We start from the raw sequence: 27,946 nt of genomic DNA on the forward strand, positions 1-27,946 counted from the left end.
ATGCTGGTAAACAGGTTTATTTCTTTTCAACTTCTTGTGCTCTTTCATTATTTCGACTCTCGAATACGGTATGAACGATTATGGATACAGTATCGGAACGAATTTTTGACAGATTTACTGTGAATGAGGTGGCCCTCTGGAACGCGTTGCTACAGTTACAAGTCTCTCTTTAAAATTTCATACTTCTGTTAATTATTTTAACTGTATTTCCATTCATTTCTTCCTTTTTTTCGTTTTCTTTTCTTTAATTTCTATCTACTCCATTAATACAGTGTGTTGACAGTTTTTTTTGTTTATGTAGAACCCTTGGACTGTACTTGAGTGTCATATGTGCTTTCCCCGGAAGAAAAATCATCTGACACTTAATCGCTCCCATTTATTTCTGGAAAAGAAACAACGTTCACACCGCTACAACGTTTTCTCTCCACTTTATCAACGAATTTGTTGTTTTTATACACATAGTATTAGGTTGAGTCGAAAGCTCTCGGGCAAATTGACAATATTTTTATTTATTTTACAACTTTTAAACGATAACTGTAAATCATTTGAAGTATGCCCCATTGGCATCGATGGTCTGCTGCCAACGTATAGACAGATCGTAGATACCCTTGCTCCAGAACGCTGGGGACTGCTCCTTGAAGAACTGCTCGAGTGCCTTTTTGATGTCGTCGCGGGTTTGGAAGTCTTGACCATTCAGGTGACGTTGGAGATAAGAAAAAAGATGGTAATCCGAGGGAGCCAAGTCTGGGAAATACGGTGGGTGTGGTAAAATGGTCCAGAAGAACTTATTAAGTTCAGCCTTGGTCATTTTTCCAATGTGTGACTGAGTGTTGTTGTGCTGGAAGTAGACTTCGCGCTGCTGCGGCCGTGTATTTTCGAGATTTGTCTTAAAACTCCTCAGTTGCTCAATGTAGACGTCACTGTACACCCCTGAGCGAACAGCTTCACGTATTCGACACCGTGTACGCTCCATCAGATGCAGAGTATAACCTTTTTGGCGAGTACGTTGAGTTTAAAGACGTCTTCTGCATACATTTGCTTTTTTATTTGTTAATCCATTGGGCACGCCGGTGAATGTTAGAATAGGAAATGCACTTCTCATCCCCGGTGGCTATGTTCCTAAAACCAAGCGTAGGTGCGCGTGAGAAGAGAAAGTGCCGTATCAGCGCGACCGTCCATGTCATACTGCGCCAGAGCATGTGGTACTCATCGACCTAGTTTTCGCACCTTGCCGATTGACTTCAATCGGCGAACAACTGTGGTTTGACTCATCCCAAGAGCAGGTTGCCAGTTCGCGAGTGGTTTGAAACGGATCGGCTTCCACCTGTCTCCACAGCAAGACCAAATCCAACTCCATTGGGCGTCCCGAACGATCTTTATCTTCAATGGAATAGTCACCCGACTCGAGCTTCACTTGTAGACTGTACTTCTAGCGGGGGCGTGCTCCTTGTAAACTTCCTTCCGACGTCTATCGATATCCGCGGGTTCTTGGCCAGATACATGGAGAAAGAGTATGACGTTGCTGTGGTGGAGGGACGACGGCTTGAAATTGGCATGTTGGCAGGAAAGGAATTGGCTCAGTGTAACCTACACTTTGAAGAGCTTTTTATACTCTATCAAACGGTAGCTAACACATCCATTTTTGTCGGCTCTTTGCTGAGTGAAAGAAATCATCACTACCGCATTGTTCGAGAACTTTCGACTCAACCTAATAGTACAGTGTAGTATACTGTAATGTATACAGTAACCATCATAACCTTGGTAGCATTTGTAGACGCAGCAAAAACAGAAAACAAAAAAGAGACCAAGTTGTACATCCTGAACAAAAATAGATGCTTTTATTTTTTCTATCGTGTACAGTATAAATATTAATTACGAGGTAAACTAGAGATCGTAACAGAGAGGAAGAAAAATTCCAGGAACATTTTAGAAGGAGAAAAAACATGCGAGAGGTCCACAAGCTTTCATAACCTTAAACACTGCCGATAAAGCGTCAAAGGAGAAGAAATCGGAAGTGTCGTAACTTCTCATCAAAGCGAATTTCTCGGTTTTACATACTTTACAAAAATCACATTTAAGATAGCACGTGACGTGACTGTCGAATGCGGAATCGTGGATTGTCGGACAGGAAGGAGTATTGTTCTGAATAGAGAAAAAAAAGAAATTCAATGGAATTGTAATATAATACGACAGTAATTCTCGTAATTTCTGATTCATTTAAGACGTAAATGTTCTCTAGAAATTGAAATTACTTCAATTTTTGAACAAAAAAAAAAGATCCGGAAAATTTTCTCCTTGGATAAAATTCCGTTTCTTCCCGAGAAAAATGCGAACTCACCCTGAACAAATCCTGAAGGTGTGCGATTAAGCAATCAGTGGTACAGTCGAGAAATTTACGACCTGCTGCGGTGAACTGAGAACGAATCTCTGAAAAAATCATTTATTTATTTATTTATTTATTCAATTATTTACATGTGAACAAATTTGTTGACTACAATTTAGTGTCAATAGTAACAGTAGTAGTACCTGACGAGTTAAACTTCAAGCAATTCCTCAGCCCATATTCCACAAGATAACCTTTTTCTCCACATGAGGCTTCCTTTTCGAGTTGTTTGTAAACGTCACAAGAACCTCCACCAACGCTGTTTGCCTAAGATTTATAAGCAATTAAAGAAGCCCGGTTGGGATGAATAGACTACGTCATATTATCTGGAAAAATCCTTAGAATTTCCGGAAAAGTCCAAATTCTCCGTTTCTTTCCTTTGATATGTAGTTTCTGTCCAAACAAATCGTTCAGTTAGGAATCCAAGAGCAGCATCGGAAAAGTTTTCCTCTATGTATGTACTTCACACTACTATTTTTCTAATTTTCTACTCTGTTGCCCCTTCTGACTTCCAGAACAGCTTTTTCTTGAATTTTTCATATATTTTAATTTATACATAACAACTACATAGTCGTTCTTCGTTCAAATGTGATTAATTTCATTTTTGTGGACTTTTTTTCGCAAGCTTATTATAAGACTATTTCGTCTCATTCCAACCCAACATCCCGAAAAAGAAAAGAAAAATCGGACACCCTTTAGCGGTGCAAAAAATCGCGTCTGCAAAAAAAAAAACAAACCATGTAGTTTTTGAAAGAAAAATTCAAGAAAAACTAGAATATTGCTAATTTTATTAGACTGAAAAACAACGAAATTCTGAATATTTTTGCATATTCTCGAGAAACTCCGAAAAAGAAAACTTACTACCGAATAATTTTTAAGTTTAGTGAACTCATTACTCCAAGAAAAAAAATTATTCAGAGTGAACCTCACCGTGATCAGCAGTGTTACTGCTGCCAATGGAACGAATATCGAGATTAAAGCCATTATTGTACACCGTTTATCATCCCTAAAAAATTTATCTCAATAATCAATAAAAAATCAGAAAATTCTGGATGGACATTGATGGAAATTCCCATAGGCGAAAGAAAATAATTCTTTTCCTTTTAAAAATTACCTCAATTTTTTCTTCTAGAAACTTTTTGTCTCCTAAGCGAAATGAAACAGTAAGTTTCTAGAAGAAAAAATTGAGGTGATTTTTAGAACTTCAGAGAAAAAAAAACCTGGAAAAGGAAGCGAATGTGCTCAACTTGCATTTTTTTAGAAAATACACTGGGAATGTCAGAGAACATTAAAAATAAGGATGAGATCCTCTGATGTTTCGATGAGCTCACATTAGAAAATCACAGTTGAGTTAATTATATAATATTAGAGCACCAAGCAGAGCTCTTGGAAAAATTTCTAGGATGTACTGACAGGATAAGCAGCTACTGGTGCAAAAAGCAATAAAAATTTCCATCATCCGTGCAGAGTTCACCGCAGGACAATGTCATGAAAACGTTCCTTTCTGCATAGCTGTCACAATTCTATCGTACGAACCCGAAATTATAGCTCGCAGAACTTTAGAAGCGTTTTGGATAAATGCAAAAGGTCCAAAAATGAACAGAAAGGAAGAGTGCTTAGCCGTGACCAACAAAAAACCCGCAGAGGTCTTGATACAGAGCTGGCTCTGTATCAAGACCTCTGCGGGTTTGATCTACGGGGTCATATGCGGGTCGCATCCTAATTAGTATCGGCGGAGCGATTGCACCACGCGGATATCCGCTAACATCACGGCAACGCGGCTACTGAGGTGGGCCCAACGATTTGGGCTTTTTTGGTTTTTGTTTACGGGTGTAATATCCTAGGGGATGATGACTTGTTCTGGATGAGGCATTTGAGAGGATATATTGCAAATGTTCTTACTTTCCAGGCCGAAACGTTAGCTGTAATAAATTTTGTTAACAATCTTGGCTGTTGCTTAAATTCGGCTATCAACAATGATAACTCTATTTCTAATGAATTACTGCTACTAATCGATAAATGATAACACTGTGAGCAAAGATCTTTAAAAAGAGCCAAAGATCAACAACTAGCGGAGATACCTATATGTTGGTAGATCACATAGCAAAACCTTATAGCAACTAATAATTTCATTAAATTTCACCTGCGCCACCTCAACTTGAAAATAAATTTTCTCAAAAATTGCTCAATGTGTTCTCTGCTGCAAAATGTCTGTCGATCAATTCATAAATATTGAATTTTATTAAAAAAACCTCCTCTATGTAACGTTAGAGGAACATTAAGAGAACTCAGCGAAAAATTCCTTGGAATATACATATTTGAGAGGAAATGACATGAAATGGGAGAAGTTCTCATCTTTTTTTCAAGAAGCGCTTCAATAGTTTAAAAAATAGTTTAAAAATTGTTTTTGTGCAAATTTCAAAGTAGAATCCAGCAGTGAAGCCCAGCCAGTGAACAAAAAGATATGTTGAAAATTTTTAATCCATTGGATTGGACCTACGTCCAAAGGCAGCAGTGCAAGTGCTAAAGGAAACCTCAACTTATCTTGCACCCTTCAGAGAATATCCATGGATTAAAATTCAAAAGAAGAAAAAGATGCCCTCGTTAATCATTACAGTAAAAACCGAAGAAATGGGGGAATTTTCATTTCCCGGAAAGCTCCATTAATCTTTTAGAATGAATAGTGGGCGTTAAACAGGAAAACAGCCCAGAAGAGTGAGAGAAATGGAAATCCTGAGCGGATGGGAAGTCAAGAGCGTTCTTTCCGGAATTGAAATTAAGGGATATATCCAGCAGCAGCAGCAGTGCTGGGGGGGGGGGGGATTTAGCTCAGCTCCTCCCGTTCATTTTCAAATTTCAAAGAATATTCGTGGGACAATTTAGCTATATAGGAAAGATACAGTGGTTAATCATAGAAATAAAAACATGAAGAGCAAAAAACTACTTTTATTTCTATTTATATTATTAACTATTATTACTATTGCTATTTTTATCCCTCTTTATATTGATAATTATTGTTTTTTAATATATTCTTCTTCAACTATTTTTCAATTTCCCAAAAAAAACCCAGGATTAATCTATCAAATAATTAATTTATCTAATGTAGTGAGTCAATGTAGAGAAGTCCTCAAAGAGGACAACGACTCGAAAGAGAGAAGGAGGAATGGAGAAAGTGAAGGGGGAACCTGAGAATTTTTTTCGAATTTAAATTAAATAAACATCGAATGAAACAATAGAAATACTAGCGAGTCATGGGCTAAGGCGAAAAGAGTCCAACAGTCTGTGTCAGATCGGCGGCTCTGGTGAGGAGGAGGTGATTACGAGGTCAAATCGATAATCATCGATTTGATCTTGTGTGATCATTCACCTCCTACATCACCGACAATTCATCGAATTGGTAGAAAAACATCAGAAACTATTTGTCGGGGTGTAGTTCTTACTGACAAAAACAAAATAAATGATTTATATACATAAATATTATTGAATCATTAATGAATTAATAAATATCTACTAATTACACATATATGCAAATCGTAATAAATAGATAAACAATAGTATATAATTTTTTATAAGATTTATGAAAAAAATATTTGTATTTATTTATTTATATAATTATACTATTTATTATATTTAATTATATTTATATAATCATATTTTATTTACTTATATAAAAAAAATCATGTTTTTTTGGCTACGCTGTGATGTACGGAATAATATGAATATATACGTATAAATAAATAAACAATAAATAAATAAATAATAACAAATATAAAATATATACAAATAAATAATAAATAAATTTTCTATGGAAATAGCTGCTAAAGTTCCAAAAGACAAATTGTGTGAATCTAATTTCTAAAAAAAAATTTAAAATCTAATTTACGTTTTTTTTCGTTTTCGCTGTGATCTACGGATGTCATGAAAATCAAACGGATCAATTTTTCTTAGCAAATGGCACTATGTACGTTCCACCTTTAAAAAATGCACATTTATTCGTTTGTTGTTTGTTTGTTGTTTGTTTCGTTTGTTTTCAAAAAATGTTTCTTTTTCAAAATTAATTCCAGAAGTTTTTAAGTGACAACCAGTCATTAGATTGTAAATGGAAATATTTTACAGGGAACTGCCAACCATCTACTTCTCATATAAAGGAGATCACTGCAGGTGAGTAAATGGAGGCCTGTTTTCCTTCTGTTTTGTTTATACGTTTTTGTTTTTTTTTGTGTTTGACAATGCTCCCAAGAACAATGCGTGTGAAGTCTGTTGTTTATTGCAAAAATGTTGTGTAAATAGTGTTTATTAGCTTAAAGGGAGCGTTCGCGGTCGTTTTCGATAGGGGTCGTTCCTCTCCAGTAGTAAACATACTTGGGGACGTAGCTTTTTTTAGAATATGAGCATGAACGCAGAACATTCTCTTTATACATCCGAGAATTTGATGGAGAAGAAGCATGTGATCAGTTCATCGGACGATGCAACTCTTTACACCGCTACGAATGAAGGAAGGAGAGCGCTTGAGGTAGACTGTTGATAAAATTCGTACACAGAACAGTTTCTTGCACCTATATAAATGATAAAATCCACAACAATCCCATTCATTCAATCGGATAAGTAAAACGTTGTTTCGCTGGAGGAAATGATCAGGCTGATGCTGTTCTCCATCCGATCCTTGGATTTGTAGGAGGTTTTTTTCGCTTTCTAGCTATAATATTTGTGAATTATATTAGTGATTGTAAACGAGAGGTCCACGCGCTGCTTCATTAGAGAATGACGAATTAAAGATAGTAATGAATAAAATTTGTAAATATGTTTGAAGGCGTAAGAAAAAAAAAATAGGAAGAAAGATGAAGGAAGAAAAGAGCCGCTATTCTTTTTCGGACGAATTCGAACGAGGAGGACGAAGACGACGGAGAGCTACTAATAGATGCACTATTTCAGATATTTATTATTATTTTTACTTTTAACACTTTTATATTAATTCTATTATTCTCTTTTACTCTTCACTTTTATTACTTTCATATTTTATTATTACTCGAATTCACTGAACCCTCATATCTTGAACTCTGTCTACTACTTCTGCAGAGAATCAAACGCCGAAGGTTTCCGCAAAGGTACTCAAAAAATCCACGCTCTCCAGCTCAGTTTTTTGGTGGTGCAGCTTCCAATAATTGTCGTTAAATTGCAACATTTCTACGTTTCAAAAAGTTTTCACGCCGAAAGTTTCATTCGCTTGTTTAGAGCGTATATAAATGAACAAGATAACGACTAACTAAATATGGACGTATCTTAAGCACGGCTAAAGCGCAAAAAGAACCAAATGTGACAGAGGAAGCAGTTTAGTGGTCTAAGATAGAGATTGCTAATAAGTATTTCATTTGTCTAATCGATTAGAAGCAGCGAGAATCCACCCGCAGTATGTTTATCATATTTTCCCCATACAATACTCTATTCGAGGGAATTTACAGTGATCCTTCCGATTCATTCAATATGTACTCCTTTTCCGTTTCAGCCCTTCTCCTTCTATTGTTGAGATAGCACCGAAACACATTCTGCTCCGATACATTTAGATCTTCTTACTTTTCCGCTTCCTTGTTGTGAACTTAAGAGCTGGGACCCAATTCTTACGGTTCTAGGATACTTTAGGCGACTTATGTAAACCTAATCCAACGCGTATATAAGCCACCAGTCTGTACTTCAGAAAACAACGGAAATAAGGAAAAGCGTTCTAATCCACAGCCTAATGAACCAACAGGTACTGCAAAGTAAATACTAAGAAAGGGTGTTTCCATAATAGCTTTACTTCTAGTTAATATAATTTTGTATACAATTATTAGTTTAAGAAAAATCTCTGCAAACTGTCTCTGTAAACAACAACTATTCCAGTCTTTACAATAGAGCCAGAAAGTATTTCAAATCATGTAAATCCTGTAGAACTCAATGATAAAACGACAAAGAGAACAAATGAAGCCAAACGAAACGTAGTAATAAGAGTAAGATGAAAAAAAACGACACGGTTCCAAGGATCACGTGAAAAAAAAGACGAGCAACAAGAAAATGCAACCTCTACCTCCAACAGCAGAATCAATAGCTTCGGCCGATGACAAACAATTACGAGAGAGGACAACAGGCATCATAAATCAAGTGGTGCGAGAATACCCGCCGTGATAACTTGCAGATTAAAACTAAATCTGTGGTGATAGCAACAATGTACAAATATCACATAAAATAAATCAACGAGAAAAAAAACAATGTGAAAAACACTATGATTCAGCAGCTGCTTGCAGTTTGGAAACAACTTGTTCTGATGATATCCGAGATGACGTGATAAGCAGGGTCTTCGAGCGTGATTTCCCACCCTGTTTGTTATCAAAGGGCCGGTCATTGAGATGCGATTGCTACTGCTATCGTAGTGCATTGATGAACCTACCTTATCAAGAGATAGTTCGCTCTTCTTCAGACCAAGAACCCCACGCATATAATCCACCAACTCCTCGTTTGCCTCTCCCTCACGAGGTGGAGCAGCTATAGCTACACCGATTTCAGACTCACCAACATCTGAACATTTTACATTTCCTTTTACAGCGATGCACAAGAATTTTCATATTTCTAATTGTAGTACGTATACCAGAAGCGTAGACAGCATTTCTCTGCATCTCTGCAGAATTCTAAACTTTCTTAGAAACATCACAGGGGGCTTACAAATGTGTAGAATCCTAATAATCGATTTTTAAAAAGTCCAGGGTTTTTTTGTAGTCGAATTGTACGATTAAGTTTCGGACATGTATATATACCCTACCGAAATCGTGATAAGCGCCTTGGGAACAAATCGGCAAATCGTCAAGCATAGCAATAGGAGAAAAGACATACTACCTTTATAATTTCTTATCGTTCGTTCTCATTCGTACCATAATCATACTGAAAATTAGTTCAAAATAAAAAAAAAACCATTAAACTAAATTACAAATGCCGTCAAATATAAATGAAAGCTAACTGTGTAGTAGAGGAAGCAAATAGTTGTAGAGGATTTCCACGTATCCCAGTCAAAATTCCTCCACCAGGAAAGAATTTCACAACTATTTCTTGTTTGATAATATCAATTAATGGCGACAAAATTCTCTCTTCCATGTTCCTCAAAACAGCCTTGTAAAGAAATGCCAAGTCAGGAATGGTGTAAGAATTTAAAAACGGAGTCACTACATTAATACGGCTTGGTTAGACGGGTTCCCCCAGCTGAGAGATTAAAAAATTACCTGTCACAGCACTAACTTTCGCTCCAGGTTTTGCTAATATCCTCAGAACTATGTTACCATTCTTATCCACGGAAACGGCAGCATTTTGTTGGGCCATCTGGAAGCATGCAAGCGACTTTTGTTGAAAGAAATTCTTTTTTTCCTCTGCGTCAGCTGACAAGCGTGCGTCCTTCTGCACACAAAGAGAATGTCTACAGGATGGATATTTCCGTTCCACAGAACTGAACTGTAACTAACTTTTCTCCCTAAGGACAGAGCTTTCTAGAAAGAAAATCTTCTAGAAAGAATGAACTAACCTTTCTCACGGTGACCGATCTTGACTGTATCAAAATAGTGGAGAACTTGAATAGAGAAGCTCGCATAACAACATTAAACGTCGACCATCAGCTGGAAGGAAGAGAATGGTTTAACCAAAAAGAATAATAATCATATACCTAAAAAAGGCAGTGACTGATTCAAGCATTAAAAACTTGCAAATAATTGAATTTGAAGAAAGCATAAGAAAAAGGAGAAGCGTAAATCCAAGACAAAAGAGAGACAAGGAAGGATTGCCTACAGCCAATCCTAATTCTTTTTTTCCTCTGCGTCAGCTGACAAGCGTGCGTCCTTCTGCACACAAAGTTTTGCTATTGACGACATTGGAGAGGTGTACAGAGCTCAATGGACCTGGATCCCCTTCACTATATTATTTGTCGAGAAAGAGTGTTCAAAATTAGCTAGATGATCGGTACTTCATATCTAACTTCCAACTTCTAACACCCGGAAGAAATATTCTTATTCCCCAAATTAAAAAAGAAACAAAAAAAGGAAAAAGTCTAGGAAAAGCTACCACATTTACACGGAAACAGTCAATGGTTTATGCTGTTTTAGATAATTATTCGGAAGAAACGAAATGGTAATTACTTTCTCAGCTATGGCGATAATTTTCGTTTCGTGTCTAGAACCAGCGCTCAGTCAACCGAAGCACCGTTAATTGCTGCTGGTCTAACGATTAACGGAGGTATAAAGATTTCATGCGCACTAAAAGAAAAGTATTTGGACGAGTAGTACCAGCAAAGAGCAAGAGTAAAAGTAAGAGTAAAAGTAAGAGTGGCTTTGAGGTAGAGTACACGCTCTCCTGAGGTGAAGTCGTAATATCGAAGAAAAAATACGGAAGAAAATAGGTATGAAAATAGAAAAAATACGGAAAATACAGAGAAGGACTCTTTTGAAAAGTATTCCGTAGTTAATATCATACTGATATTGCAAATTTTTCGTCCTCACAAATCTTACGAAATTAACTGCGTTTCTAGGCGTATGACTCTATTCAAACATAATTTGAGTTTTTTTCTGTTTGTTAGCGGTATGAGTCAGCGTTGATTAAATAAAAATATTTCGTAATGTAGTAGGACACGATTCTGACAGAACTCCACAAAAAAGACACTCCATGGTCTGACTACTATGCTTCTAATTAGAATCAGATTCTGTCTCTATGATTTTTGTGATGATGTTTCCGTGACTTCACACAAAGTTGCGAGAGCTTGTACGCAAAATTACACGAATTAGGAGCTATATACAAAGACTGAAGGACATGAAAAAATTTTCGAATGATTTATGAGAGAATGATTATCCAATGTCTTCCGATATTGCTTGGTTGAAATGAAAAATGAATGAGTGAAAAACGAAAAAAAAGAAAGAAAAAGAGAAAAAGAGAGTTTGCCTAATAAATAAATTAAACGTAATAAATTGTAGTGCATTACTTCTTTTTGGTTCTTTCTAAATAAATAAAGTGTGGTAGAGGTGAAATCATGCTTTTTTGGATGAAGAAAAAGAATTTCTATCCCTACGACGCAGACAAAAATGTACATAAGTTCTCAGTAGTTGCATCGTCAACATAGAAACACATAGTTTTTCTTAACCTTGTTGATATTTGCTATATTTATTTACTTTGATTCCACAACAATTAACCGTAAATATCGCAAATAATGCTATGCTATCAAATGACAAACTGTTTAGGACACGGTTGTTTTGTTCATGGGATTCCTGTTTCAACATTCTTACGAAGTGTTTTTTTCCAGATTAGGAACTATGCTGAAAAACCTAAGAGGTCCCGTCTAGAAGTAACAATAGAAAAGAAGACAGATAAAATACAATTGACAAGCAAAATAAAGATACAGTTCTAGGTTGCTTTAAAGGCATCACCCCACGAATCTGAGGTGGTGGAGATTTCAGGTGGAGTATTCGTATACAGGATGGGAGACTACGGAGAGGGGGGTAATTCCGTCCATTTCTTCCTAATTGCCGTAAAAAACGGCCCGGAAGATACGGCTTCATTCGTTTTGGCGCACCATTTTGTACAAGAGGTTCGATTGGAGCGCGCCAGTCTTGTGCGGCGCCGCATCTTCCGGGCCGTTTTTTACGGCAATTAGGAAGAAATGGACGGAATCACCCCCTCTCCGTAGTCTCCCATCCCGTATACGAATACTCCACCTGAAATCTCCACCACCTCAGATTCGTGGGGTGATGCCTTTAAACAAGAGTTTCACTTCAGGACTGACACCCTGCTCTACGTGACAGTGTTCGTAGGTCCCAGTTGGATTCTCTATTAGTCCAGTTCTAGGATTTGCTTAAAAAAGGTCCAATTTGCTGCAAACAACTGCGCGGAAGAAACTTCCAGAACCTGCAGGATCAGGGAACCGTGATCGACTACAACGTAGCCATTTGGTCGTCATTCGTGTGCTCAGCCCAGCTATTACACAACGCAATGTTTTCTGCACTTTCGTCTTTGTCATCGGAGGTTCAGCAAGATGTTTACGGTAGGTTTTTCATGTCCACGGCTGGGTTCCTGACCAGAATTACCGGTCAATTTAGTCCAGAATCAAGTTGATTGAATACGTGGTCGATAGATCCGTGAACTTGATTTTTGACCAAATTGAGTGATCATTTGATGAGGGTTCCGTTCGGGGATTGATTTAAACATAGAAATTGGTTACTGGAAAATTCTTACTGTAATGGAGACGATAGAAACTAGAAGCTGCCGAAAAACAACGAGTTGTGTAACAACTACGATGTTTGTGGTTTGTATTCGGTCCGTATAGGGTGGTCAAAAATCAAATCCATAGGAAAACGTCGATACTCCTAAAAAAAAACCCTCCACCACCCACCCACCCCCACCGATCCTCGTTCTGTCGCCGTGCGGCAGTGTTCGAACGATCGAACTCGGTCGACTACTTCACACTCCGGTTGTTATTTTCCTCTCGTTTCGAGGTTTCCCGTTCGATGCGATGGTCCTGCGTGGAATAGTAGTGGTTTTTACGTGCAACTAGTACTAATAGTCACCGTGTTCATTTATCAGTAGATTGCTTCGTGCTTCGATAAGGCATTGTTGTCCCGTAGAATCCTGAGTATTTCCCGCGTTCAATCGCTAATAATCTTTGATTTATTTATTTCGACTCAGAGGTTACAGAGGTTACGTGATCCGCTTGCTATTCACCTTTTTTTCCAGTGGATTTGATCGCTCATTGAGATGTGATCGTAAACAAATCGGCGGCTTGGCACGAATCCAGGAATGACGGTGCATGTCTCGAGTGTCGAAACATCGATGTACTTTGACCCGTGGCGCCCGGGTACCCGTATTTAAACCCCCCCCCCCGTCAAAGCACTTTGACGACACAGCGATTGTTTCCCGGATCCGGTCAAGGACAACTACTCACTGGATTTTTCTCTTTGACTGGGATATTAGTTTATTATTTGGGTAAATTCTACTCTAATTCTCTCTAAAGATAAAATTCTTAGAACGAACAATGATTTTTCTTTACTGTATTGTATACTTCCCAACTGTACAACTATACTTTTGCCTTACAGTAGCCAGTAGCAGTGTTATTGTCCTTGTTTGATCACTGTTTACACCACTCGTTCTTCCCGATATCGATCTCTCTCGGCGAACGTTCTAATGGACGTCAGACCACTGTGCCGCTGGACGTCGGACGTCTTTTGCATCATGGTCATTGGCCTTAGCGCTTTTCTCTCACGAAATTCTTCCAGTGCCGTATTTTTTCGTCCCATCGTGTGGATTTGTTAATAGCTCAGCTATTTGATAAGACTTTCAGTGAATCGATCATGCAAACCGATGAGAACGTTCCACACGGCGGAACAAAACCCGAATACAACTATTCGGACTACTATTCCTACTTAATGCAGAATCCTTGGATTCAACAAGTAGGTTTTTTCAGAACATCTCTCTGTTTATTCGAATTTCAGGGGAATCTTTTTCTCAAAACATTATAGATGAGCTTTGAAGATTGTTTTTCTTAAAGGCATCACTCCACGAATCTGAGGTGGTACGGATTTCAGGTGGAGTATTCGTATACGGGATGGGAGACTATGGGGAGGGTGGTGATTCCGTCCATTTCTTCCTAATTGCCGTAAAAAACGGCCCGGAAGACACGGCTTCAGGCGTTCTGGCGCACTATTTTCCACAGGGAGTTTGACTGGAGCGCGCCAGCCTGGGTAGCGCCGCATCTTCCGGGCCGTTTTTTACGGCAGTTAGGAAGAAATGGACGGAATCACCCCCCTCTACATAGTCTCCCATCCCGTATACGAATACTCCACCTGAAATCTGCACCATCTCAGATTCGTGGTGTGCTGCCTTTAAGTGGGAAGACATGGCCACTTCTGCAAAAAGTGCAATGTTTCATGGAAAATTAGATAAGACCTGGACGGAGATATTGGAGCCAGTAAAGTGCTGTGAACTTAAATACATTAATGTGACTACACTCGCTTCTTTCTTACAAAAATTTCGGCTTGTGCACAGCACATTTTACCTTCAAATGTATTGAAAGCACCAACTGAATTCCATGTGTTGGGATTGTTGAAATTTATAGAAAATTTCTTCTTGACTTTTGTACATCTGTCAATTTCAAAAACGTTATGGTCGTGGTAGGACGTGAACAGGTTACGGAGGGGTGTTGATGTGTAAGGGTTCGTCGATCACCTCATACCACAGTGGCTATGAGACATCGTTTGTTGACTTAAATCATAGCAAGGACGCAAAATTTTTTAGGGTGCATTTGCGCAACCTAAATATACAGAGTCATGTCGAAACGATCTGGTGCTTAGTGCATTTGCGTAGGCGGGTGTGCTCGAAGCGGCACGGTTCAGCGTAGCGTTTGGGATCGATTGGGAACCCTTGCTAGCACCCATCGCAGCGGTGCGAGTATTTTCGTAATATTTCCATTTCATCTATAATTCAAAATAGAGATATTATTAATTAGTTCTTATTTTGCAGTTTAATGCAGTCTTTTTATTATTTTTTAAAGGTAGATCCTTCTTTGCGTGAAGCATGGAATGTCGCGAGTATGTTTCAATGGATCCCCATACTTCCTTCCGCTAATTTTTGGTGAACTTTTCAGATAGACAGATACATTTTGACGCCCTTTTCTCTACTGCGTTTTTATTGACGAATTAGTAAAGCAGTGAAGTGCAGCAGTGTAGATTTCTGCGATGTGATTTCAAAAACACTTGGTGCATCATACTTATTGTCACCAATTAAAATTGTTCTTGACACAATTACGTGCTTCTCCACCCTTTCCCTTAGGAGTTTCCATAATTATTTCCTGTACCTTTGGGTTCTAATTACGAATTTCCTTAACTTCAGGCAATCGCGACATATGACTGGACAAAACACAGCAACAAATTGCTTGAATCTACTTTGGATCGCGTTGAGTCCGGTGTTTCCACTGTAGCACAAGCTGCTACTCAGAAGGCAATGGATGCTCATCAGAATTACTATGTCCGTCCAAAAGAAGCCGTAGCTTCTGCATATAACACAGGTTTGAATTATGCTTAAGAATTCGAAATTTGGTTTTGTATTCTTAGAAGGTTGTAAGAAGAAATAACCACTGTTTCTTGATATACAAAGTAGCAGGAGCTACTAACTGAGAACTTTGACGTAATATTTGAAGTGCCGAACAATTCTAATGTTTTAGAATGCATTCCTTTTTTTGATGTAGTAGTCGAACGCCAAATCGCGTGATCACGTGATCGCATCGACTTCCTTTGAGGCACATCACATGAAAAAAAGGGACATTTGGCACTATACTTATGTTGTTTTTTTAAAATCTGAACCCTTTCTGGGATCTCAGACGATCTAAATCTTCTTTAGGCAAAGAAAAAACAATGTACGCTGTGGAAACATCGAAGAATGTCGCAGTCCAAGGTGGTACTGTTGGCCTTGGAGCGGCCGTTGTTGCAACTCAGGTGAGGGTCCTAATAATTGAGTACGGTATGGTACCTGTTCTTGCAATTTTTTCCCCCCGAAAGGATTCATGCACTTTCCTGTTTGTGTAGAGTGATTTATTTATTCGAAAACACCCAGGTGTGCCACAAAACCGACAATTCTGATGCGAAAGTGCAAATTTGTTCAGAGAATTGTTTACGTCCTTTTTTTTTTAAATCATTCCAGTGCCTGCTTAGGTTGAGCGAGTTTCTCATAAAAATACAATTATTTACAGCTAGGCTTGGCCCTTTCCGCTGGAGGTGCGAATCTCTTCCTGAACACAATCGAGGGAGCACAAAACGCTGGCCAGCGTTTTCTTGCTTCTGTTCGCGATGCTGAGAAAATGGTTGAAGAGAAGATCTGGTCTGCTATTTCTGAGGGGCAGCGTGTTGCTCAGGTAAAATTAATGTACTAGTTTCAAGAACTATTTTTCTTTTTGAAATTTTAAGAGAAGTTTCTGGAACACAGCAGGTCGTAGAAAAGTAGGCGAGAACCAAAAAAAAAGTAGACAGCCTGACTATTCGATGTGATTTTGGGGCATAATTTTCGCAACTTGGCTTTCTTTTCTTTTCCTTGTTATTTACTGGAATATAAGATAGATCTATGACAGCAACGTACGTAAAGTTACTGTTTACGTCTGAAGTTTGTTAGTTAAATGAAGCCGTTTCATGGTGACGGTGCTCTATCATTGTAGTTATGAAAGAAAACTTGCCTAGTGCTGTCGCAGTCGTAATAGCTGAGTCAATTCGCACCTGATACGTCCACGAACAAAAGATAGGATTGAAGCGTCGTAAAAGCGAATAGGACATGGTGCTTAGGTCGTTTATCGACATCTCTTCTTTCCTTAGTAACTAAGTTAGTAACTAAGTCTCCATAGTAAATAGTAGCTAGTCCAAAGTTAGTCGCATTAGTCCAAAATTACATCGTCCCAAAGATGTTTGACGTTTGATAATTCCAAAAGAAAAGATGAAAAAAGAAAGGAACGTCGGCTGAGAATGGAAGGGAAGTGGGTGAACATTGTATTGTATTCCATTTGTAACATTGTAACATTTTATTCAATTTCTTTTTGTCCTCAAAGCACAGACACCATGAAATTTTTGGTGTTTCGGGATGGTTTTTGGTGCATCCATCATGTTAACCTAAAAAAAAAACGTCTGAGGCTGCCGAAGTCTGGAGGAGATCACGTTGTTCTCCCATTGTTTTCTAACATTCGTAATTTAAAAAAAAAACATCCTGCAACTTTGAATGGTTATATTTCAGTCGTTGATAACATGTGAATAAGAGCAGTTCCTTTTTCCTTTTTCGCTTTGCTGCCTCTGGATCTTCTTTAAGATCTTGTTTCGGGTGGCCAGAGGATTTCTCGTGTTATTATTATCGTGCGCAAACCTTCCATTGTATCCAATATTTCTAATTTTGAAGATCCCTGTGGATAAACTCGCCGAAAGCACGAACGCGTTCCTGGATGTGGTCAGCGTGCTTGTTGAGCGATCTCTTGGAGTGACAGTGGAAGAAGTACCGGATAGTTCCGTGAAAGATCGAGTGTCCAGATTGGCTCATACAATTGTTGGTGCTCTCAGCAGCAAGGTACCATGTCCATTTGATATGAATATGAATCACATCTCTTATTGTACATTGTATTGCTGTTTGTGCTGTAAATCCCTTTTAATCTTAATTCAGGCTCATACACATGTGATTGATCCGGTTAATGCACAGCTACACGCGCTACTCGAACATCTCAGCAAAAGTTTTATACTGGTATGTTCATATAAATCTTTTATTTTATTGTTAGCACCTTTATTTTCCGTTTTATTCTGCGTAATGCTGTAATTTTCAGGTTGATTTAGTTCGTGAAAAAAGAGAATGGGCTTTGGAAAAGGTGGAAGAGCTGTCTACTTCTGTTTCTGACTTGAAAACCCGCTTTGAAAATGAGGCCAAACAGTACAGTACAAAACCAGAGGAACTTCTAATGAAAAGTATTCGTACTACCTCAATTCAACTGAGGGATAATTTGCAACAGTTGAAGGATAATGGGCAACGAGTAGGTCCTTAAGTGTATCACATCTCACAAGAGTGCAATATAAGACAATATTTACAGATTTTCGGCGATGGAACCCGTGTTGAGTCCCTTATCACTTATTTGCAAGAGTTAGACAAGAATTTGGGAGAATCTAACGATATCTATCAAGTTAGAGATGAGGTATGTCAGTGTTATATCTTTATTTTACCCTTTCATTCTTTTTTCATTTTCTTAATCCTGTTTTCATCTTTATTTTACCCTTTCATTGTTTTTTCATTTTCTTAATCCTGTTTTCTTTTTGCTATCCGTTAAGCGCAGTGCATGATTTTCTTAGCGATTTCTCTGTTTCAAGGTTTTGTCGGAAGCCCGTCAACGTCTTGCCGAAGTTAGTGCCTGGACCACAAGCATGCTTACCAGAGAAACCAGAGAAAAGCAGTAATATGGAAAGACATAAACTATCATCATGTATTATTTTATCCTCAATTTTATCTCTAGCCTTTTTTTTCTCAACGTGTTTGCCAAGTTTTAGCTGCTCATCATCATATTAACCAGTTATCTGTCGATCCCCTTACAGTATTACCAGATGTTTATTTTCGCGTAATCAACCAATCTTATTGTCTTACGAGTTTATTTTTTTAAACCAGTAAATATATGTATAAGTATTGTACTTTGTTTCATACGTCAAAGTTTACAGTTCCGGTTAAAACAACCTGAAGCTGGTGAAATTGTATGGGTGGGAGTTCTCTGCTCTTGGTTCCTTTAATTATTTCGACAGTGGCGATTAAAGCCAACGAGGGTCCCACATCGATCGCAACACCTTACGCAATTGCACCAAGCTTTACGTCATTTTGCTCCGACTGTATGTATCAGTGACTTAAGTACTGTATACCATGAAATTGACGATGTTTAAGTCTTCAGGGGCCGGATCTGTGACAGAGAGGAATCGGTTGCCAGCGTTTTTGCATTTTCATGGTATCTGGCAACCGAGAGTCCTCAAACTTCCACGAAGTTTCTCGCTTATTCCACGGATATGAATTTTTACGCGGGAAACTCGTCCACTTTGCCGTAAGGTTGAAACCTTTCCAGCACCTCTCATGAATCTGGGCACAAGAAAATATAAAGTTGAAGGTGCAGAGTACGAGTATGAGGGTGTCCCTTAATCGTCCTAGAACTAGAAAAAAATCGGCAGCGTGGGAAACTGCAGTTTTGCACAATTTTCCTGCGATACACCTTATAGCGCGTCATCTCTGTACTCGAGCGGTCCTGTACGCCAGCCTAGCGGACAAAAATCAATGATATTTCCTCAATAGCCTCAGTTCAAGTGAAACCAATAGCTGGGATACTGAGGAAATCGACGCGTGCGTACAAAGGTGGCGTTATAAAGTGCCTCGTAGGAAAAATTAAGAAGACACTTTCCCATGCCGTTTTTCAGGACGATTTCAAGGAGAATTCAGCGTGAAAATGGCCATACTTGTGTAATTTACACTTTTAGCAATATGTTTTCATGGAGTGATCCGAGCCTAGTGAATTTCATGGTAATGTCAATCAAAATTCTGGATTTTCGAGGGAAACTCGTCCTTTTTTTGAGCACTTACAATAATAACAACAATTTATTAGCAAAACGTAGTTTCTTTGAAGGAATCTTATCAACAACTATCAATGTAACAAGTAATGGTAGATTTATTGAGGTTTAACGGCTAGGAAGAGGTTCCAGTTATGGTTGTCGTCGGCAATGAACTGTAATTTCGCATTCCAACCATTCACAAGCGAATCGTATTCGTTTTGAGAGAATTTCTGAGAAAAAATATTTTAGCAGCATAGTTTATGGGTGTTTGTGTTAACAAAATTAGAAAAAAAGCAAAGAAAATTAAAAAAAAAGAGAAAAGAATCCCAACCGATAAGAATTCTTCTTTGTTGTTCTCTACTCGTTGGCGTTCCTCTTCAAGGATCTCCTCGAATCTTCCGGTCATGTTCTCAACGACGATATCGGTGAATCCAACTTTCTCAGCTATCTACATTAAGGAATCCTGTTACCACTGAGAAATAGTGAAAAAAAAACTTGTGAAGTGGTGAATCACGGATAGTTGGTCACAAATTACCGTACCTCTCTGATTTGTTTGGTATTTTTAAGGTAATACTGCCTCTGTTCGACGTAGCGCTTGAAATTCTCACTCAACTCGCCATAACCAACACCATACATTGTGATCAGGACTTTTCCACCGGGTTTCAAAGCTCTCTAAAAAATTCAGGCAACTTTTTTCTCAGTTTTCGGGGTTTTTCGTTCGCTGCTGAACCTTTCCTATGATGTGTAATCATTTCCTTTGCAAAAAGTAAACATCGCTTTCTATTTCCCTCACCGAGTCTTTACTTATGTGTATATGGTTAAACAGAAGGAATTTTTCTTATTTATTTTCATTAATTTTTAACTAGGATTTATTAATATTTTTAATTAAGTCTTCTTCTTATTAATTTATCATTATTCATTACAAAAATTCTACTGAGGTTTTTTCTTTGTTGTCTAACCTTTTCCCTCTTAAAACTAAACTAAACTTTCTACGTTTCTCACAGGTTCTGCATTTATGTGTTGCAAACAGAAAGATTTTCAAGTGATTAGAAGGGAAAAATTCTTTCTATACTCTGGCGGAAATGTTTGGAGCACTATCTCCATTACGATTTAAAATTGAGAGTTCAATACTCTTTTTTCTCGGTTCTTTCTTTTCTTCTTGTTTTCTTTTTTTCTCGATTAATTCCAGGCTTTTTTCTGCGTTTAAATTCTGGAGCGATATCGTAGAATTTATCTCTAAAGGAGTTAACATTTACTTCGTTTTGTAAATTTTGAGCATCGTCTGTATCATAAATTTAAAAATGAAGAATCCAAATTGGACGTGGAAATAAAGAAAAAGGAAATATAAAGCTGGAGTTCGTTATTTCTCTTCCCCAAATCTTTTTCTCTTTTTTTTTTCCTGAACCGCAATTCTCTGGATTCAGATCTCATACGTGGTTCTGCTTATGAAATTCATGGAGCTTTCTAGCTGTTTTTTTTCTCGCTGGCGTTAGAATCGATCGATTGAAAATTAAAAGAAAGGAAGAACAGTTCTAATGATTGATTTAATCAACTGAATGATTAAAATTAAATTTGATTAAAATTAATTATTTAAATTGGTAATTAATTTGATGAACTTTGTAGAAGTATAATATTAAAGTCTTACATAAATTCTGCTGAAAAGATTCTCGGTGTTTTCAATATGTTGTATACAATCCCGAGAGAAAACATAATCGAATGAGGCCGGTTCGAAATCGTACACGGTTGCGTCACAAATCGCATATCTGAAACGAGCGCGCTCGTCGTCGTTTCCGAGGTGCTTTTCCTCGAAAAAAAAACTCCGAGACTCACGTGACACGAGAATCCTTATCCCGCTGGATTCGTTGCAGTGCAACTGCTAGCATGTTTGACGAAAGATCAACACCGCACACATGAAGGCCGAATTCCTGAAATTTTTCCAATCATCCTGGTCCTCAATATTTTTTTCATTTTTTCGAAAACAGTCACTTTTATTCGTAGAAATGGGCACACATTCATGAGGGATTTTGAGGAAGAATTAATCTTCTAGGAGATGAGAAAATGAGAAAGGAAATTTTCTTTTCTACACCTACATATTATTTTATTAGGTATTTATTTATTGTACCTATATTTTTCTGCATGAAATAGTAGTTTTACAATTGACCAAACAAAAAAAAACTAAAAAAAATTAAGCAAAAAATTGGAAAAATAAAATTATGTTCTTCTCAAACGCGGTGAAGAATACTCTACTTTGTTTTAACTGATTTAAAAAAAAGAGATTTTCCTGCGATATCCTTAGAGAACTACCGCAACTTCTTAATGAGATCTACCCAATATCCAAAAATGGTTTCGTGATCTGATTTAAAAAAAAAACAGAAATTCTACGAATTTTGGATAAAAAACAAAGAAAAAAAAACAAAAACATGATCTATCAAAAAATCAAAAACATGATCTGGATGAAGTACAGTCGTAGAATCAACGAATAAACTAAAATTATGACCAGTTAGGTGCTTTAATCGTCCCGTATAGGTCCCATGTGTGGAAATAAGCGTTGATCAAAAAATACTTTAAATAGGTAATAGTAGATAAAATATTTTCCACCAATGAGTTTGAGTGGGAATGTTTATAGGATTGTTTAAGTGCGATTCTAAGCCGAAACAAGATATCTCCAGGATTTTGGAAACCATTCTCAGGTTTGTTATAAAAGGGTTTGCGTTAACAGATACCACTAGAACAGCTGAGTCTCTCCCTTTTCTTTTCTTTTTTTTTCTCGAAAGGATTATGTATAGTACAGGGTAGGTGAAATAGTAAAAATTATACGTAAAATTTCTGTGAAACAATTGGGTACATGTGGTTTCCGTCATTTTTTTGCCCCTTCAGTTTTCTTTGTATGGTTATGCCATGATTACGATCGCGAAGCGGATAACATTACAAAAAAAAAATGAAAATTGAAAAAAAAATGAGATGGCTGAAAATCCGCGCGCTGACTACATCAAAAAACTTTTGTTAGAAATTTTGATGGAAAATACATCATGTTTTTTTGTTGTCAGCGAAATTGTAAGCTTTTTGAAAACGATAAATTTAGCACATTCTCAATTATTGCCCATGCGAATTTTTTTTAGAATAAAAATAAAAAATAATGTGCTGAAGTAAAAATAAAACTAAAAAATAATCGTTTACGAACTCACACTCGCGGCTTGTCTCGCTCCGCCACCGATCCCCACTCCGATGTCCAACATTTTCTGACCAGTTTTCATTGATCCAAAACGCTTCAGTATACTCAAGTTCTGATCCCATCCTCCTGAAGGATCGTGGATGAAGAATCTTTACGCCTACATGTTAGACTTTAATTCAAAATCATTTGAGGTCGATGAACGTATGCGCAGCGCTGGACCCGGGGAGTCAACGTTTAAGTCAATATTTTATCCTTCCAGACGAGTTTTTGATGCCAATTGATGGACCCTGAGGGGATGAATGGTGTGGTTAGCGGCATCAGGGTGTCATGTAAAGCCATTGATTATGAAGCTGTAGGCGAACATCTTACCGACCGCTATACTTGTTCCCTCCCGAAGGGCAATACAAAATATTACTTCATTCCTATCCGTAGGACATTTTGTCATTTTGTCTGCTCCATGCCCCACGTACGGGGCTGTGGCTATCTGCGGGGCTTACGTTTATCATCAAGACAACTAGTCAGCGCATGGATAAGAGGAACAAGAATCGAGTATGCCCTCACCAGGGTCCGCTACTGTAACCAAGGACCAAACAAGGATTCACTTTCTCTTAAAGGCATCACCCCAGGAATCTGGCGTGATATGGATACCTATATCGGGTCGTAGATTATTTATACAGGGGTAGTTCCGCTGATCTCTACCTGCATCACTGTAAAGTCTGTCATTGTCCATACGATGTCCTCTACTACAACGAACCACTCTTTCGCCCCGCCCCCGCCTGCGATTCGTCGAATGTAATGAATTGACCATTGGGGCGCCCGAATCGTTTTTCGACGAATCGCACGCGGGGGCGGGGGGCAAGGGTGGCGCGTTGCAATAGAACACGTCGTAAGAAACAGCGTTTCGGAGCCGTCCGTTTACAGTGACACAAGAGGAGATGAGCGGAACCACCCCTGTATTCATAATCTGCGACCCGATACAGGTATACTCCAACGAAAACCCATACCCCGCCAGGTTTCTTGGGGTGATGCCTTTAAATACCATGCACCGTATTGTACTTCTTCATACTTTGCAGTTACGGATTGAGCACCTTACATGGATAAACCTTATCATCACTAAATTGCTAGCATAAGTAGTTAACGTTTTTCGTAATGTATTTTTATTTTTACTAAATAATGTTTTACTGTTATACGTATCCATAAGCGGGTTAAAAGTAACTGTGAGAGAAATGTTTGCGGGAAAAACTGCAAAATGCTTACCGGGAGAGATAAAATCCTTCCCAAATATCCATTCGTATGCATAAATACCGGTATCAGTGTATTGTGTTTTGTCCAGGAAATCTCTGGAGTACGATTTTTCTCATTTTCTTCTTATTATTTTTTTCGATTCTTTAAGAAGCTTTTTTTTTATAGGATCTTGTGGTCCAACCTGAAGGTAATGTTAGAAGATTGGGTAGTTGGGAACTGTTTCTTAGTCAACGTCCAGATATAGTCCTGCCAGTTTTGATGGGCCTACAAATACTGCTTATTTAAAAAAAAATAGGACAAATTTTAAAACTGCAAATCTTTAAAATGGCTACTATGCTACCGAAAATAGTATTTGGAAAGTTCCTTCCTTTAAAATATCCTGAAAATTTCCTAGAAAACACCGAATCACGTGGAAAAATCTGTCAATCTCAGAGTTTTCGAGAAATCTAAACTCACGTAAATAGAATCCTCCACTTCGTTCACCGCATAGAATGAAAATCCGAATTTTTCGCCACCTTCATCTATCCGAAAAACGTCAAGATAATCAGTCAGTTTTGCCACTTTCTTGGGATCGTTTAGAGCAGCTGAATAATTTGCAATTCGGAGTTTTTAATTCTAATTTTATATATTTTATTTTCATACTCAGGTCCTGTCGAATGACGCATGCTCCGCCCAGTCGAAGTGATTGCAGAGCGTTGGAGACGAATTTGTCCAAGGCACTGCTATCCTGGAGTTCCTGTAAAGGCGCGATTTTAACGAAAACTATTAGAAATTAGTTTATTAGTTTGAATATAACAAATCATACAGTTAAAATGAACCTTTACCATTTAATTGACTTATTTTATAATAACATTTTTTAAAATTATTTGATCTATAGTATTTCCAAAGGAATAATCATGGTATAACTCAATAACTAGAAATAATAATAACTCCTGATCAGTTTATAATTTTAGATGACAAGTAAGCATATTATTTATTTATTTATTTGTTTATTTATTTATTTATTTATTTATTTATTTATTTATTTATTTATTTATTTATCTATTCACTTACGCAAACGGTGCTTTAAGAAAAGAAAAGCCATGTTTTATTCAAGTGGAAACAAATAGAAAAAAATTCTACATTAAATTTGATCTCTAACTTTCAGTGTCATTTGGAATAGTATTTTTTTTGAATTTAAAATTATCATTTTACTAATATCTCACATATAATTCTTTATATTAATATTTATAACCATAGAAAATTTTCTATAAATTTCCAATTTCATATATATTCAAAACTAAATTTAAATTAAAATGAATGAATTAGTTAGTTTTTTTTTAGTATTTATTGATTTTTCGACTCGTAATTATTCGCCCTGATCCCGTTTTCTAGCTTTCTTTTCTGGCTTACGTCCTGCCCACACCTATCTGATGTGTCCGAGAAGAAGTTCTATCGCAAATTAATGCGGTTATGGGTTTTCTGAAGTGCCATGCTAAGAGATAAGCGTGGATCGCGCCAGAAAACACGCGACCGCACCTATCTGATGTGTCCTATCGCGAAAAACGAGCATAGTTTACAATACGATCCAAAGGACGCACCGACCGTCTTCGAAATCAACAAATCTGCTGATTATTTTAAGAAAAATATAAAAGTGGCCGAAAAAAATAAAACTACAAATGCTAGATGCTGGATTTCTAAGCCGAGATTTTGCAGTAAAATCCATCAGTAAAATAGATTTTATTTGTTGTAAAGGTTGTTACTACTATTATTACTGTTTTAACACTATAGTTCACCTAATATGCATTGATCTTGTTTCTTAACATTCTACATTATATAACATTATTTGTATTATATTTTCATTGGATTTTATTATTTTATTATTTTATTATTTTATTTTATTAATTTGTTTTTATGATACTTTTTTTATTATATATTCATTACTTTTTTAAATATTTCATCTTCTCGTTGAACAAAAACAACAACAACAAAATCTATTTTTTCTTTGAAAACAGGAATGACAACAACAAAATCTATTTTTTCTTTGAAACAGGAATGACAACAACAAAATCTATTTTTTTTCTTTGCTAGCGTGATTGCAAATCCCAACTGTTTAATGTTCTTTTCGTTGATAAAAGTCAAGTGTCCATTGACAGCGAATATGGGACCAAAATGTGGTGAAATTGGATAAAAAATCCCAAGAAACTTGGTAAAATACGGTCGAAAGCAGGCGAATCCTCTTCTTAGAGGTTACTCATACCTCATTCTTCTAAAATCTATGAAGAATTTTTCTATTCTAGGTAAGATTCGAAAAAATGCTTTAATATGTATAATTTTACATATTTATTTAAGAAATGAGGAAAGTTGCCATTAAAGAAATAAATAGGAAATAGGTATCCCATTCTTAGTTCTAAATATTGCTAATTTTCGTTCCAATTGAAAATTACTGGTTCAGCGAAAAATTATTTATTTAATTATTTATTATATTTATTTATTTAAGAAATGAGGCAAGGAAAGGCTAGCGAAGAAATGAAACGTAAATTCCTATTCTTCGTGCAAAATTCTCTTACTCTTAGCACGCCTTTCAATAGAATAAATAATAAATAATAAATAGAATAAAATGAATAACTAATAGCGTAATAAATAAATAGATAAATAAATAAATAAATAAATAAAATATTTTTAGTTTTGGTTTCAATTATTATAAATATTACTGGTTCAGCGAAAAATTCTAACAAAAATAACATAACGTCACTAAAAAAAATAAAATGAATAGTAAATACAACTATAACAAAAAATTAAGTGAAAACTAAAATCATACACTACTTATATGTACTATGAACTGTTCTGAAATGAATCAAGAACACTTATGTAGACCCGTGTAAGAAGGTGAATAGCCTTGAAACGAATAGTGTAAACAAATCCCTCGCTAGAAATATGTTTATTAGTCCCAGTTTTCATTTTTTTTTCAAATTTTTTCCCAACTAAATATGTCAAACAACATCAAACCTTGTCAAGTGCCTGGTTAACCACAAGCACATCGAGATCCACAAAATTTTCTATGGAATTGGTTCCTTTGATGGAATTTACCGTGGTCGATTCTCCGAATTGTCCTTCTAATCTGGAAAAAAGTAAAAATTTAGCTGACTGCTCCTAAAAAAATATTTGAAAATTTAATTCACTGTGGTTCATAAAAGTCTTACTCAAGATTGTTGTCGTTTTCGCCTGAAACAACACCGACACGCCACGGCTCTGGTATTCGAAGAACACGATGAACACATTCGACAAGTTGTTGCTCTACCGCCGGCATTTGTTGACAAACAACGGAGCTGAAAACGTCGAATCAATAATCATTTAATTTTTATGACCTTCAGAGGCTCTATATATCAACAATCATTTTGAAGATGAAAAACAATAGGGAGAAAACAACAAGGGACGCGGTACATTGTACAGGTTGAAGTAGTGAAACTGTACTTTTCCAAGAAATTTGTATGGTGCAAGGATTGTGTGCTGAAAACCTTCACCTTCAATAACGTCTGAAGTTGAGCGACCGAGCAGCGTTACACTGGTAAACAACAAAGTTTTGTGGCGTAAATAAATGAACGGTCTGAGGATGATAATGGTCAAGCAGTCACGGTAACATTTACGCGTTATGTCAAAATACAGGAGACCTTCCAGAACTTGCAGGGGCCAAGCAAGCTATGATTTTAAAAGTCTGTAAAGTCACTACCGTATCAATCCACTTCGGATGTGCCAATGCGTTTTATTGCAATTCGTATTCTTGGAAGTTCTGGAAACACTCGTTGGCCTATATAATGACTTGCAGGGGCCAAGCTGACGATCAAGTCAGTGTTTCTATCCCCGCAAACAGGTTTCGTACCAATTTATCGACCCCGAAGAGAGTTGGTTGGTTGGCCCCAGGAGGTTCCGAACCATCGACTGTGCGGCCGCGCTGTGGACCTCTTACCGACTGAGCTACACCCATCCTGCTACGATTCTTTATTAGTTCTACGATTTTATGCGGACAAAGAGATTCATCTCCTAAGAGACGGAACAACTATGGGGTCACAATAAGCCAAAAGATAT

At 37.2% G+C, this 27,946-nt stretch overlaps 5 protein-coding genes across 7 annotated transcripts; 1 reads left to right on the plus strand and 4 right to left on the minus strand.

Moving 5' to 3' along the window:
* Positions 1–541: 541 nt before the first annotated feature.
* RB195_004217 (uncharacterized protein) lies at positions 542–973 on the minus strand (the record flags this gene model as incomplete). Its single annotated transcript, XM_064180782.1, has 1 exon — positions 542–973. One exon carries the CDS (start codon positions 971–973, stop codon positions 542–544), a length of 432 nt encoding a protein of 143 aa, XP_064033236.1.
* Positions 974–1,926: 953 nt separating this feature from the next.
* RB195_004218 (uncharacterized protein) lies at positions 1,927–3,367 on the minus strand (the record flags this gene model as incomplete). Its single annotated transcript, XM_064180799.1, has 4 exons — positions 1,927–2,142; positions 2,339–2,427; positions 2,527–2,650; positions 3,314–3,367. The coding sequence occupies 4 exons, from the start codon at positions 3,365–3,367 to the stop codon at positions 1,927–1,929; spliced, it is 483 nt and encodes a 160-aa protein (XP_064033237.1).
* Positions 3,368–8,637: 5,270 nt separating this feature from the next.
* RB195_004219 (uncharacterized protein) lies at positions 8,638–9,989 on the minus strand (the record flags this gene model as incomplete). Of its 2 annotated transcripts, XM_064180822.1 has the most annotated exons (4): positions 8,638–8,733; positions 8,805–8,932; positions 9,628–9,724; positions 9,924–9,989. In XM_064180822.1, the coding sequence occupies 4 exons, from the start codon at positions 9,987–9,989 to the stop codon at positions 8,638–8,640; spliced, it is 387 nt and encodes a 128-aa protein (XP_064033238.1). The 2 variants fall into 2 exon arrangements, with proteins under 2 accessions (XP_064033238.1, XP_013305123.2); XM_013449669.2 differs by lacking the exon at positions 9,924–9,989.
* A 3,736-nt stretch (positions 9,990–13,725) lies between these two features.
* RB195_004220 (uncharacterized protein) lies at positions 13,726–18,339 on the plus strand (the record flags this gene model as incomplete). Its single annotated transcript, XM_064180831.1, has 9 exons — positions 13,726–13,824; positions 15,263–15,437; positions 15,770–15,864; positions 16,119–16,280; positions 17,303–17,467; positions 17,561–17,638; positions 17,718–17,921; positions 17,979–18,080; positions 18,253–18,339. 9 exons carry the CDS (start codon positions 13,726–13,728, stop codon positions 18,337–18,339), a joined length of 1,167 nt encoding a protein of 388 aa, XP_064033239.1.
* A 1,241-nt stretch (positions 18,340–19,580) lies between these two features.
* RB195_004221 (uncharacterized protein) lies at positions 19,581–27,845 on the minus strand (the record flags this gene model as incomplete). 2 transcript variants are annotated; one of them, XM_013449667.2, is made up of 12 exons in its annotated part: positions 19,581–19,694; positions 19,796–19,912; positions 20,005–20,136; positions 21,110–21,227; positions 21,295–21,389; positions 22,650–22,762; positions 23,894–23,976; positions 24,063–24,145; positions 24,338–24,465; positions 24,524–24,617; positions 26,870–26,981; positions 27,064–27,170. In XM_013449667.2, the coding sequence occupies 12 exons, from the start codon at positions 27,168–27,170 to the stop codon at positions 19,581–19,583; spliced, it is 1,296 nt and encodes a 431-aa protein (XP_013305121.2). The 2 variants fall into 2 exon arrangements, with proteins under 2 accessions (XP_013305121.2, XP_064033240.1); XM_064180841.1 differs by lacking the exons at positions 22,650–22,762; positions 23,894–23,976; positions 24,063–24,145 and adding an exon at positions 27,730–27,845 and having other exon boundaries at positions 27,064–27,189.
* Between the last annotated feature and the right edge of the window lie 101 nt (positions 27,846–27,946).

This window comes from Necator americanus, chromosome I (genome assembly GCF_031761385.1).
Source record: "Necator americanus strain Aroian chromosome I, whole genome shotgun sequence".
Taxonomy (NCBI): Eukaryota; Metazoa; Nematoda; class Chromadorea; order Rhabditida; family Ancylostomatidae; genus Necator; species Necator americanus.